Source organism: Pan paniscus, chromosome 7 (genome assembly GCF_029289425.2).
Source record: "Pan paniscus chromosome 7, NHGRI_mPanPan1-v2.0_pri, whole genome shotgun sequence".
In the NCBI taxonomy this organism is placed as follows: domain Eukaryota; kingdom Metazoa; phylum Chordata; class Mammalia; order Primates; family Hominidae; genus Pan; species Pan paniscus.
In genome coordinates this window covers 148,349,958-148,364,498 of record NC_073256.2, presented here as the reverse complement: position 1 = coordinate 148,364,498, position 14,541 = coordinate 148,349,958, and the positions used below count along the sequence as shown (strand labels likewise).

At 39.0% G+C, this 14,541-nt stretch overlaps 1 protein-coding gene across 4 annotated transcripts in view; it reads left to right on the top strand.

The window, feature by feature from the left end:
- The window catches only part of ADCY8 (adenylate cyclase 8), a 261,872-nt gene that overhangs the window by 48,248 nt on the left and 199,083 nt on the right, over positions 1-14,541 (top strand). For all 4 annotated transcript variants that reach the window (XM_055116960.2, XM_034966610.3, XM_008955471.4 and 1 more), the window contains exon 2: positions 2,774-2,923. In XM_055116960.2, coding sequence (XP_054972935.1) covers positions 2,774-2,923 — 150 coding nt within the window. The remainder of the gene's footprint in view (positions 1-2,773; positions 2,924-14,541) is intronic.

Sequence of the window (14,541 nt, the reverse complement as noted above, 5' to 3'; positions counted from 1 at the left end):
GTGTATACTTTGAGGCTATGCTATTAAATGTGTCCATGTTCAGAATTTTTATGTATTTCTGATGTATTAAACCCTTTATTATTGTATAGTGACCCTACTTATCTCTAGTAATGCACTTTTCAAAAAATTATCTGTAGTCTGGCATTTATACAACAAAGCCAGCTTTATTTTGTTTTCACTTCCAAATTTTTATATCAATATATTTTAGGACTATATTTTACAAATAGGACATATAATATTTCTTTTTATCTAATGTGGAAATCTTTATCATAACTGAAGAATATGTCTCCTATATGTAACATTTTTATCTGACTGTTTTCAAGATTTTGTTTTTTTAGCATTTTGATTATGATGTGCCCAGGAATAGTTTTGTTCACAGTTATCCTATGTAGGGTTTGCTAAGATTATTGAACCTGTAAATATATATCTTTATAAAATTTATAAGAATTGCATTATATCTTTAAACAAATTAGTTTAGCCCCATTCTCTCCTTCCTTTCCTTCTGAGAATCCAATTATATGTATGTTAGGCCCTTCAGTGTTGTCACACGAACTACTAAAACCTTTTCATAAATCATTAAAAAAATTTTTTTTGGCTGACCGTGGTGGCTCACACATGTAACCCCAGCACTTTGGAAGGCCCAGGCAGGCAGATCACCTGAGGTCAGGATGTCAAGACCAGCCTGGCCAACATAGGAAAATCTCATCTCTACTAAAAATACAAAAATTAGCCACATGCGGTGGTGCACACCTGTAATCCCAGCTACTCGGGAGGCTGAGGCAGGAGAATTGCTTGAATCTGGGAGGCAGAGGTTGCGGTGAGCCAAGATCATGCTACTGCACTCCTGTCTGGGTGACAGAGTGAGACCCTATCTCAAATATATATACATATGTGCCAGGCACAGTTGCTCATGTATGTAATCCCAGCACCTTCAGAGGTCAAGGTGGATAGATCACTTGAGGTCAGGAGTTTGAGACCTACCAGCCTGGCCAACATGGTGAAACCCCCTCTCTACTAAAAATACAAAAATTAGCTGGGCATGGTAGTACACACCTGTAATCCCAGCTACTCAGGAGGCTGAGGCAGGAGAATCACTTGAACCCTAGAGGCAGAAGTTGCAGTGAACCAGTATCACACTACTGCACTCCAGCCTGGGTGATGGAGTGAGACTCCATATCAAAAAAGTATATAAAATATATTTTTATTTATTAATATATATTATTAAATAATTATTTATAATAATTTTTTCAAAATGGTTATATTCCATTGGTGTATTTCCAAATTTACTGATTCTTCCATCATCTATGTTCTGCTGTTAATATCCAGTTGGTTCAGATATTTTCTTTTTCAGTTCTGAAATTTTCTTTTTTTGAGGTTTCTATTTCTTTTCTTATTTCTTATCTTTTCATTCACTGCTAAAATATTTACTTTCAGTGAATTTCATTCACTGCTAAAATATTTACTTTCAGTGAATTTCATTCACTGCTAGAATGTCACTGAGCAAAGTTGTAAGAACTATTACAATCTCGACCTGCTGATTCCAACATCTGGGTCAGATTAGAATAGATGTCTGTTGACTATCTTTTCTCTTGAGATTGAGTCACATTTTAATGTTTATTTTTATGTCACATAATTCTGTGCTATGTTCTGGGCATTGTGAATGCTCTATGGTTAAGACTGAATTATCTTACATTCCCCTGGAAATAGTGATTTTTGTTTTGTTCTGTTTCACTTTAGCAGGTAATTAACTTGATTGAAATCAAAAGAAAGTCTGTCTTTTGGACTGCAGTTCAAATATCAGTTCAGTTATTTTATCCTTAACTCAATTGCTTACTGTCTTCCCTATGCATATGTGGTTCAGATAAGAGGTTATAAAACAATTTTAGGTTTTCTTTCACCGGGTTCTTTTCTTTTTGGAATTCTCCTCCCACCTTCTGGAAGCTACAGTGGTCTGGAACTCTGTTCTTTGCTTCTTTAAGCCACCTGCATTTTCTATTGGAGTTATAGCTACCACACACTGCATGAGCTGTGACCTGTTCTCAGGCTAAAGCCATGAAAATAAAGAAATTCATACTTTGTGTATGAAATTCTTCCATGTGTTGACCCCTTTTTAAGAATCTGTCTACTTTTCTTGACTGAACAGTAGTTAGAAAGGGGGCAAATGAAAAAGTAGGAAGCCCAATTTAAGAGTCCAGGAAGCATATTTTGATGCCTAGAAATAGAATAATGGAAGCGGAGATGAAAAGCAATAGAAAAACGTGTTTCTTTTCTTGAGTTAGAAACAAGACTTGGATTCTATCCAAGAAGACCCGAGAACACCAGAGTCTAAATATAGTAGTCAATGTATTCGAAGGCAAAGGTATTCAATGGATTCCTTTCCTGTTTCTTATTAGTCTCTTCTTTTTATTGCCACCAGATTCTCCAGCCCCTTAAAAGCCAGAAGCTTTTGCTGGTGAAGGGGAGACAGATAAAGGTGGAGTGAAGAAGCCAACCAGATTCCCTCTTTTTCACAGCAGGTTTCCCATGAAGACTCCAGTCTAAACCTGGGGAGAAAGAAGCCTTAAATTGGAGAAAGTGGTGAAAGAAGCCCTCTCCAAAGGGATGACATTTGCCTCAAGATCTGAATGAAGGGCATAGCTCTACAAACATGTGATTAAACATATGGATTACTACATTAGGATTTACCTTGGAAATTCATATTTATTTGTGTATTTTATTGTTGCTTGTAAATAGCTTTTGTTTTAAGCACCTGACCAGACTGTGTTTGTTTTAGGTTGTGGCCCAGGCAGTGTTATTCATGTGTATGAACACAGCTGGAATCTTCATCAGTTACCTGTCAGACCGGGCCCAGCGCCAAGCTTTCCTGGAGACTCGGAGGTGTGTGGAGGCCAGGCTGCGCCTGGAGACAGAGAACCAAAGACAGGTACCAACTGACAAGGCTGTGTGTTTTAATTATCACCTAGCCAGTCTCTAAATTATATGGAGCTACTGTTTTACTCCCAAACATGTCATGACTTAAAAGTGTTCTCTTAAAGTTTATGTCACAGGATTCCAGAGTCTGAAATAGTTGTGTTAGACTTACAGGTCAAAATGGGTTGGTCTTATTCTCCACGCTCAATTCATCTTTCCCCATAAGAAATAAAGAGGTTACAGTCACAAATTTATTTTCTGACACCTTTCACTGACATCTGTGTTTGTGAACAAGGTCATGATTCCTCAAAATCATCAGCATGCCTATCTTTGACCCTCTTTCTTTTAAACTGTAAATGTGTTATTTCAGATACATTTTTTTTCTGTTTACCAATTCAAATTAGAGTAAGCGCATGGAAGAATCTTACACATGTCTAGTCTCTAAAACCACAACCCAATTTTTAGAAGAGATGTACACAAAAAAGTCCTGTGGACATGATGCCAACATCAAAATAAGGGATACAGTAGGAAAAGAAGTTGGATTGCAGGGGGCAATAATGTGTTCCAATTTGGAGAGGTTAAGATAAAATAATTTTTTGGACATCCTGATTGGGTGGATGTTATAAGAACTTAAAAGTAGCTTTGGTCTCAAATAATATATTTCTCCAAAATTAAATTTACTTTCAAAGAATGAAGATTTGTCCCTATTAAAGCTATTTATATATTTTAAGTCCATGAATACCTTTGTTCTGAACACAATTTTCCAAGACGAATATCAAGTATGTGTTGAAAACTGATTTTAGCATCAACTTGTAGCATCCCAAGTATATATGCTCTTGGAAATTTTATGCTTGTAGATATATTATCTCTACAATACTAGACCTTTTTTTAACTAAGCCCTTTTTCTTAAAGTTATATCTTATTATTTATAATACAGCACATTTCTTATTTAAGACTTTAGGCAATAATAGTTTGCAAAAATCAAAAAGAAAGTAGCAGAGAAAGACTCAACATTTTCTTCATGATTAATTTGCATCAAATCACCAGGAAGTCAGGGATCTTTGAAGTGAGTGAAGCCAGGTCCATGTGACTCTAATGGATGAGAAGGACAGGTAGGGCCCACCTGACAGGACTGAACTCCCACTGCCATCTGCTGTCACCCAGGGCAGAGGAAACTACTGCATTTTCAGATCTTACTTTGACTTTACAAAATTCAGAATAAGGAATTTCTATGTTATCGCCTAAAATAATTCTGGAACCTCATAGTAGTTTCTCTGAATAGCCCTTGGAATAATTAAGAAAAATAATTTTAAGAAAGAAAACACCTGTACAATAAACATGAGTATCTCCCAGGACTATTGTATTATGTTCCTGTGCAAAACATATCAGTTGCCAGACTGGCATGTCACTCTTTCCATGGGATCTGTGCCAATTCAGAGAATGCTGCCATATTAATAATTTATTCAACTGTTCTTAATGCTTTGTCACAACAAGAGCTGAAATTGTGGGTGAGTTGTATGGGATGCCTCTTATTTAGTGTTTATGATATATTGGAGACACTAAAAAATATTGCCTTACCATCTCCATAAGACTTTTTGCTTCTTTTCTCATCCTTCAAGCTGGATGTCTTGGAATCACTGTGATCTAATAACCTAAAATTGTGGAGGAATCATCCACCATTCTCTCTAATCTTTATTTTTTTTAAGTTTGCAGAAGGAGGAAGAAAATAATAATATACAGAGGTAAGAGAAAGTGACAACTAGAATTTAGTGAAAAGACCACTAGAGTTTGGGTCATGGCTCTTATTACTTCCTAGTTGGGCCACCTAAGCTACTTAACTTTCCACCATAGGTTCCTTTTTCATACATGGGCCAATATCTTTCTCTTCTGCATTACATTTGCCTCAAATGAGATACTATGTAGAAAGCAATACAAACATATGAGTCAGTTTCATTGATTTCTTGGATAAAATACAAGAAAAGACTATCTTTTGTGGAAGGTTCTTTGTTCCTAGGATTAAGTAAAATACTGTGTAGGCTTCTTTTAGTCCTGTGTTCACAACTATGATAAGAAGTTTGTGGCATGTTGACCACCCTTTATTTACCCAAGGGTATTGTCTGAGATAGCTGACTCCACATCATCAGTGCTAAAGTTACTTTCCACTGGCATTTGATCTCTGCTTCAGGTTTCCATTATCCTTGAGAACTTCCTCAGTAATAGATGGACAGTGTAGTCTGGCAGAAAAAACATAGGCTTTCAAATGAGATTGCCCTGGATTAGTAATTTTTACTTACTTACTATTTTAGTGAGCTTGAGCAAGCTCTGAGTCTTAGTTTGCCCATCAATGGCATGGGAATAATAACATCCTTCCTGAAAAGTCTCCTTAATGGTTAGAATTACTTTGTGTGAGATGCCCTTGCAAGTCAGTGAAGAGTTTCTATTAGCATTATTGTGTGTAATGATTTATATGAATCAGTCAACATAGTTCAGTCCCAAGAGGACTCATGTGAGAATTTATTACGGATTGACTTGGCTCAGTTGTAATAACTTAGGGTTATTTATATGGAGGTAAATCAGGATGATGGCTCTCCTTAAGTGCATAGCAACCAGAATCATCGTTAGGTCCCATCCATATCTTTTAACATATCATGTGTCATTGACAAATGAATTCCCATTTTCCTCTTATCAGAACAAATTATGATGCCATAATTGTTAAAAATTCTATACCCTGTGAAGGAGATGCTGTAAGAATCTAAGTGACAGCAGATACCTTTTCCTTGGATAATGATCCTAAATGAGATTGATAGTAATATTTTGCAATTATAAATTAAGAATCAAATAGGTTATATTCAACAGAAATGACTGGGTTTTGTGGGATTTTTCAAGCACACATGATTTTTATCTCATGGTAGGATACAAAAAAAATTAATCATTTAATTTGTTCAACCATGAATTAATTTCTTTATGGAGGGTTTATTATGTGTCAGGAGCTCTGCTGAGCATTGGGAATATAATGCTGACTAGCAATCAGATCCTGGCCTTAAAGAGTTTACCAGGTGTAGAAGAAGCTGAATGACTACACAGACATGTATGGCAATAGTGTATGGGTCAAACCTAACCTGGAGGCTTGCAGAAGGCTATCGAAAAAAAATTTTACCTGAGCTGACATGTGAATAGGATTCAGCTCAGTGGAGAAGCAGTAAAGGGTACACCATAAAGAGCAAAAAACACACGCAAAAATCTTAAAGGAAGAGAGAAAGTAGTTTGTCGGAAGGATTTATGAGAATTCCCACGATCATTCATTCATTTATTTATCTATCTATTCACCCATTCATGCTGTAGAGAGAGAGCCAAATAAGACTGTCTTTACTCTGAATTGGACCTGGAGGATGAGAATGACTTTAATTATTAGAAGAGAGGGAAGAAAGAAATTAGCAAAGATACCGATGACAAGATACGTATGACCTATTAAAGGACAGCAATGCTGGACACTAGGTTTTCTCTGATATCCTGCAGCAAATTGTGAACCTCTTAAGTGGAATATTACTGCTTTCCATTCAATAACAGATATATATTTCCTGAGTGTTAACTATGCACCAGGCATTATTCGAAGTGCTGTGTACACCAAAGTGAAGAAATTCTTTGACAGATCTGTGTTAACAGCATGCCACACTGGATCTCAATCATTGCATGTCTCTTTCCCCAAACTGCTATTTCACCAGCCTGTGCCATGTATTAATAGTTCTGGGAAATCCACCTCCCTCCTAATGTGTCTCTACTCTTCTGCCTCAGCATTCCTTTCTCCAGGAGGCTTGCTTTTGTCTCCCAGGTAGAGTTGAAATGGTTTTCTTGTACTCGCTGCATGTCATGATAGTTAAGTCTATTAAAGAATGCATCCCACTTTATTACATATACTAATCTGTGCTTCTCTCTCTCTCCCCAACCTCTAAAGACTAGTTAAAGGCAGCTACTCTACATAATTCAATGGATTCTCTGGTTTTTATCTAGCATAGTGGCTGAAATGTAGGATCTTCTGAGTAATATTTATTTAACTAGTTATATTGAATTCAAACTTTGGCTCCTAGCTTCACTTCTACCTATATGAATATTAAAATAACTCCTTTGCGTAAAAATAAAGATACCTGTGCCCATTGTGCCCTCCATTAAAAAACTAAGTGGGAAGAGCACTTTTACCCAATTCAGGAGAGACTGGGACAGGCTAAGCATACATCTTAAGCTGACTTGTTAGGGGAATTTTCCATCTGGAAGCTACATCTTGAAGCATCTTTCTTTAGGGAGTTAGATTCTAATTATTATAGTTTTCATAATCCTGCTGCTTCTCCCAAATGATGCAAATGGCCCATATTTATTTTAAATATTAAAATGAATTAATTGTTTTTCTTGCAGCTTGGAGAATTGTATAAACCTCCTTATGGTAATCATGGCATTTCGAGGTGTCTCAGAAGCTCTGGGGGCACTGGAATAAAGTTTCTGATGATACCATATGTTGCGGCAGCAGGAAGATTATTTTTAAATGCAGCAGATGTTTTAGCTGTATTAAAGCAATTCTGTTAAACTTAAATATCTTTGTTAGACAATACTGGTGTAAACTGGTGGTTCGGACAGTAGATTGAGAAAGCTGGGTTTCCTACTGAGTTCTGAGTTGATTAGTTTGATTCATTTTGGTACCTTTTAACATCTTGGGGACTTTTTAAAGTTAAAAATAATATTGATGAGTACAGTAGAGCTTTGTCATTGTTAATTCATTCAGAGAATCAAGGTTGACCTAAAAGTGGTAGAACCTTAGAAACTTTATTCTTTCTGCTCCAACTAGATGGGTCTTCTCATTATACTCCAAAAACCTCTTACTTCCAAGTCGTTTTCTGTTATTCTTCATTCCTTACATTCAAAGCCACCCACTGACCACCCATCGTGTTCAGCCTTATCTGTTACCAACATCTTTCATATTCATTATTCTTTAGTTTATACTGAAATATTCACTGTTTCTTACACATTCTTCTTACCCTCTACACTTGTGCCTTTGTTTACACCTTTTTCCCTACCTGGTGTAACTTTCCTTTCATCCCTGCACCTTATCAATCCTTCAAAACTCAGCTCAAATGTCACCTCCATGAGAGTTTCATTCATACATTTCTGTATGGAATTAATCTCTTTATATATTCTGCTATACCCTTGCCTTATTTTTGCCTCCTCGTATCCTTGATTTTCGCAGCACTTGGCATTGCTGAGTCACCCCCAACCCCCTTTCCTTGAAGCACTCTCCTCTCTTAATTTTACTAGGGGGAACTTGATTTTCTTTCCAGTCTTTCAGATTCCTGTTTCCTTCACATATCCCTCTTCCTCCTCCAAACACTTAAAGGTAGGCATCCTTCAAGGGCCTCTCCTTGACCCCTTCTTTTTTGTTCATGTCTTGGTTCTCTTTCGGTGCTGTATCATGGCTTCAACCTTCACTTCCGGATTGTTCCCACATCAGCATCTCTAACATTACATTCTTTTCTGAGATCCAGATGCCCACCACCAGCACCAGCTCGATAGCCTCATCAGCATGTCCCACATATATCACCAGCTCGGCCTGTTCATGATCCTCCCATTCCCCCAAAAAGTACTCCCCTTTCTCTGTGATACACGCTTGTACCTGATCCTTTCACATCAACCATGGTCCCTATCCCTGTGGGTGCTATCTTCACCATATATGCACACATTTTTTTCTATATTTCCTTTACTAGCACTGCCTGGTTTAAGTCCTCTCACAAAATAGCTTTCTAATTGGTGTTAACCAGTTACTAACCAGTGTATACTAATCTAGCCACCTGTAGTCACTCACCTTAACATTCTTCTTGAAAAATAAATCTATTTCCCTTTTCTCCACTTTCCTTATGATCTATGAAATTAAAAAAAAAAACTAAACAAATTTACTGAGCTCTGCAGGGCATGAAGCCAAAGCCACTGCTTTCTTTCACCTATTCTTGTCCTTCTCTAGCTGATGTTGAGATGGTGAGGCAGGAATCCATTGGTTTCTCTTTTCCAGAGAGCAGTATTCGTATGTTAGAAGTCATTGTATATACATTCTCCAGACCTTTCTGTGGGGTAAGAATGTGATTCCTCCCCACAGGCAGTCTACCCCACAGGGAGCCCACTCATGCAGTCTCCTCTCCTCCCCACAGGGAGCCCACTCATGCAGTCTCCTCTCCTCCCCACAGGGAGCCCACTCATGCAGGCTCCTGTCCTCCCCACAGAGAGCCCACTCATGCAGTCTCTGTCCCACACAGGGAGCCCACCCATGCAAGCTCTTGTCCTCTTCACAGGGAGCCTGCCCATGCAGGCTCCTCTCCTCCCCACAGAGAGGCCACCTATGCAGGCTGCTGTCCCCTACCCCTGATAGGAAGCCCAGACATTCAGGCTGCTGTCCTCCCTGCAGGGATTCCACTGATGCAGTGAGCCCACAGTAGCCAGCTACTCTGCCTCTGGCTAAGGAACTGTGGCTATAGAGCAGAAAGAAAAAATAGGAAGCTCATGTCTGCTTCCTTTGCAGCCAAGTCTCCCATTCATTTGCCAATAATAAAGTGGCTGCTTTGATTGAATGATTTGATTTGGTCGATTCCTGTCTGTCTTCCATATCTATTTCTCAGTTGGTTCATTTGAGAAGGGAGGTGTATGACTAACTCACATCTCAAAACCCCAGCACAGAGTATTACACCTGTCAGGATCATCTTCTTAGTGCCTAATTTGGATTATATAAGACCTCAGACTAAATGTGAGAAAGCCCCAGGATTGCTACTGCCCACAGAACCCACCCAATTTCATTTATCCTGCATCACAGCCCATTCACCACCTGTCCCCAGCGTGACATTCCAATCATGTCACTTGCTACCTCCCACTTTGTACTCCAACACTTCACACAGCCCAGCAAAGATGCCCCGCATGTCTATGCCTTGGATTTCTTGCTGGTCGTTCCCTATCTGTCTCCCTCCCTCTCTGCTTCTCTGCCATTCTCTCTGCCCCTGGAGTGTGGCCTTTATGGATCTCATCAGCAGACTCATTACCCTCTGGCTTCTTGTTGGGTTCGGCCAATGGGAGGCACTGGATGTGAACTAGAGTGTGGGAGGACAGAGACATCCATACATTTATCTTCCCATATCCTACCCTGCTGGATTGTAGATTTACAGTGGCTGCATTTATCTACCAAAAGCCACAGTTCCTATTAGGCAGCCCTCGCTTAGAGTAAAGGATTTGCCAGATTCCAGGGGTGTTTGTAGCTGCCTGCCTTTCCTAACCTTGGGGTGCTTTACTATCCATTGTTGAGTACCTTAATTTTTCAATAACTCTCTTTCATTATCCCTTTTGAGGTACCAGCTATGTCCTGCCAGGAAACTAAATGACATGCCACTATTGCTCCATTAGGATGAGATGTTCCATTGCCACTCTGTATATATTTGTGAGGCAGTTCAGCAGAGCAGAAAGACACTGGGCTAGAAGTCAGAAAATCTCTACTCTGTCCAGTATGGTACTAGCCCTCTGTGTATACTTAGCATCTGCAACGTGCCTGTTTTAAAATGAGACATGCTGTGCATGTAAAATACACACCAGATGTTAAAGACAATCCAAAAAAGAAGAAACGCAAAATATCTCATTAATGACTTTTTACAAACTAATTGAATGTTGATTATACATTGAAATGATATTTGGAATATATTTGGTTAACTAGAATATACAATTACAATGAATTTCAACTGTTTCTGGCTAATTTTTTATGGAATTTTTAAATTGGGAATTTTTAAATTATATATGTGGTTCACATTGTATTTCTATTGGACAGTATTGACCTAGATGCTTGTCCCATTTCTATTTCTAACTTGCTAGTGTGACTCTGAGCAAGTTGTCAAACCATTTTGTATGTGAGTTTCCTCATCTCTCAATTAGAAATGATAATTCCTTCCCTAACCCACAGGAGTGTTTTGAGAGACAAATAACATAATGCCTGAAAAAGTGTTATTTCAACTGTAAAGAACTCTACAAATGTTAGGGCTATTTCTGTGAAAATCTCACCAACGCCCCAATCTGATGCTCAGATGCCCCGCCCCCCTTATGAAGCATCCTCTAATGTTTCCTGTTGTAAGTTATTTCTTTCTTTTTGGCACTAAGACATTTTTGTTAACATGAGTTTTTCACATTCTGTTTTATATCAGGGTTAGCACCATGCTTCCCTTCAATTGCCAGGAAGGTTTTGAGTGGCAAGCACAGTACCAGTGTTAATGGCCTCTGATCTCCCTGTAACAATTGACTTCATTCAAAGAACTGTGTTTACCCAATGTGGGTGGGACACCAGCTCTTGCGTTCCATCTGGCTGCCTGGTTCTTTGCAATCTTCCTAGCACATTATTTGCATTTTCTGGCATGATGGAAGAAGTGAAGGCTTTGAAGAAAAACAAACCTGTATTTGATTCCTAGCTCTAAGCCTATATCTGGGTGACTGTGTGTACACCAACCTTAGATTCAGCATCTGTCGAAGATAATAATCCCTAGATCTCAAGCTGGTTGTAAGAAAATCAAGCAATATATAGAAAGCATCTGACCCATTGGCTGACATAGTGGGGCCTCAACAGATGAGAGCTGAGGGTCATGGCTGATCCTTGAACTGTTGGATCACCCAGGCCATATCCTAAGTTTCAAAGTAGAAGGTATTCTGATTCTAGTAACAACAGTTTTTCTTCTTGTTATTTGTGTTCTTATTCAAATTTGGCATCCACAAGCAATACAAATTTTTAATGCTACCCTTGATTCAAAGACAGTTCATGACCCTATGCTCATGTGCAATTATAATTTGCATACTGAGGCCATCCAGAAAGCAGAAATCAATCACCATCAGGGACCTCAACACCTTTGATCCAGCCTGGAGGAGCTGCAGGAGCCACCGAAGAACTCTGTGGGGGCTTTTTATCTTGAAAGTCTGTGCAGATAATTTTGACTAAAGAAATTGAAATTGGAAACCTAATATAGCCTAACTATAAAATGCCGAAGGAAGACATGCTCTGTTGCCTTGATACAGTTGAAGGCACTTTTCAAGAGTGGCAGTAAAATAGAGCAGGAGAAAAATAAAATAAGTATTTTTTAAATAACCCATGCCTAAAATAGCTTATTTTAGTGGGACTTGAGTATGGGTCAGTTGACCAGAATTCTACATTTACTATTTTGCATGAGTCACACCCAAAATAGATTGGCTATAAAAGAGGTAAAATAATTTAACGGCACTATCTCAGCTATCTTGGTGTAAAACCATCCTAGAATTTTTTTCCTTCTAATCTTTTGCAAATGTCTTGCCCACACCTCATTTGAAAGCAATGTTTTTGGAATGAAAGTTTTGAGTATAGTATAGTATTCAACTCATTTTTCATAGAAACAAAAGCTTGCTTATCATAAACAGATTTGGAAACAAACATTACTGCCTCTTGGTAAAGAAAGATAGGACACAGCTAGCAGACGTGGTGGGTAGACTTGAAAGAACCAGCTAGCTATGAGTGTTTAGTGTATACTGTTGACAGCCTTTCACAGTAGATAGGCTAGTGAATCACTTAAGTGGCGTAGGGAGGCCACTGTGATGCAGTGCTATTCTGTAAATTATTTATGAAAAGTCCAAAATTCCAAGTTGATCTTTTAAAAACCTTGACACTACTCTTGATCGGCCATTGGAATCTAGAAAGTTGAGACAGAGGCTGAGAACTATGCCATCAAAGCAAAAAGAAATCTGGCATAGGGCAAAAACATTATTTCATCCTTCATTTGCTCAACAAGTATTGATCTTTCCTTCCCAAAACATTTGCCCTTGCAGTATTTCCTATGTTAGGGAACAAAGAGCACCACTTGTCCACCAACTCTTCAAGCTCACACTACCCGTCCTCTCCATTTTCCCTGACATGCAGTAATAATTATGAGCAGTTAATTCTCTTTCTCATCCATCTTTCACATTTTTTTCCAATGTTTCTAACCCTACTTCCTTCTCCATTTCTCTCCTGCATCACTGTAACAACCCTTTGGTTCCCTGCAATTCATTCTCCAGGCTGCAGCCAGAGTGATCCTTCTAAAATCTAAATCTAGTTAGGTCATCTCTATGACTTCTGTACTGGGTTGAATAGTGTCCCCCTAAAATGCATGTTCCCCCGAACCTCAGAATGTGATCTTACTTGGAAATAGGATCTTTACAGATTTATTCAAGATGCAATCACACTTGATTAGGGTGGGCCTTAATTCAATATCACTGGTATCCTTATAAGAAGAGAACACAGAGAATCCCAGAGGCAGGAGCAGGAAACACACAAAAGAGCACCACATGAAGACAGAGGCAGAGGTTGGAGCGAGGCATCTGCAAGGACTGCTGGCAGCCACCAGAAGCCAGGAGAGTGACATGGGACAGTTTCTCCATCAGGGCCCCAGAAAAAAATCCAGCCCTGACAATACCTTCCTTTCAGACTTCTGACCTCCAAAACTGTAGGAGAATACATTTCTATTGTTTTAAACCACCAAATTGTGTGGTAATTTTTTATGCCAGCTTAGGATACTAATACAACTTCCTATTGCTGTTAGAATGAAGTCAGACCCATTTCTTACCTCTCTCCCCTCCTTAAACATTGCCTGGATGGAAGTAACAGTGACTGGCTCTGATATAGCATTTACTATGTGTGAGGTTCTGTACTTCACATAGATTACTTCATTCAATCCTCAGATAAATCCTATGAAGTGGGTGAATTTTTTACCTCCATTTTATAGATGAGGAATTTGAAAAACAGAGAGGCTAAATAACAGCTAGTAAGTTGCACACCTGGTACTCAGACCTAAACAGTCTTCTCCAGAGCCCATATAACCAATTATTATGCTACGATGTCCTTCAACATGGGATGCTCTTCACAATCTACCCCTCTCTCCATTGGGAGGGCCCTAGCCCTCCCTTCCACATGGGCACGCTCTTTTAGCCTCAAATGACAGGAAACTCAACTCATATTGGTTCTCGCAATAAGAAGAACATATTGCCTCATGTTACTGAATATCCAGGGGCAGGTGTACAATTGTCACAACAGGACTGTAATGTGATCAACAGGAATACACGTAGTGATTTGGGGAAATCAGATGAGTTGTCTTAATATAGGGAAAAGATATAGTTCAACACACACTAAAGCTACCCAGAGGAAAAGACCCAGTAGCCCATGAAGGTGCCAGCTTCCAATGAAGGCTCCCACCCACAGTGATATGTCCTGACTAGACTGAGGATAGTGTGTTCTCCAGGGAGCTCCCTTTGCCCTTCTCACATGGGATTTTATGGTCTTGTAGCTCTTCCAAAGTATTCTAAAGGCTCCAGCTTTCTCCTTTCCTACCCACCAAGTATGAGAAAACTGCTAATAATCACAGAACATTACTTATTCCATGGTAGACTGTCTTCTGCCCCAACCAGCATTAGACCTAAGTTCTATTTCTAAGCAGGCTTCAGGCACAGCTTGGTCCAGGGGCCATCTAGTACGCTTGTTTGATCACTTCATTATTCAGGACTCAGCAAAGGCATTAAAATCCAATCAAAATTCTATACTAATTGACTTTTTTCTTAGAGCCTTCCACTCAAGAGTTC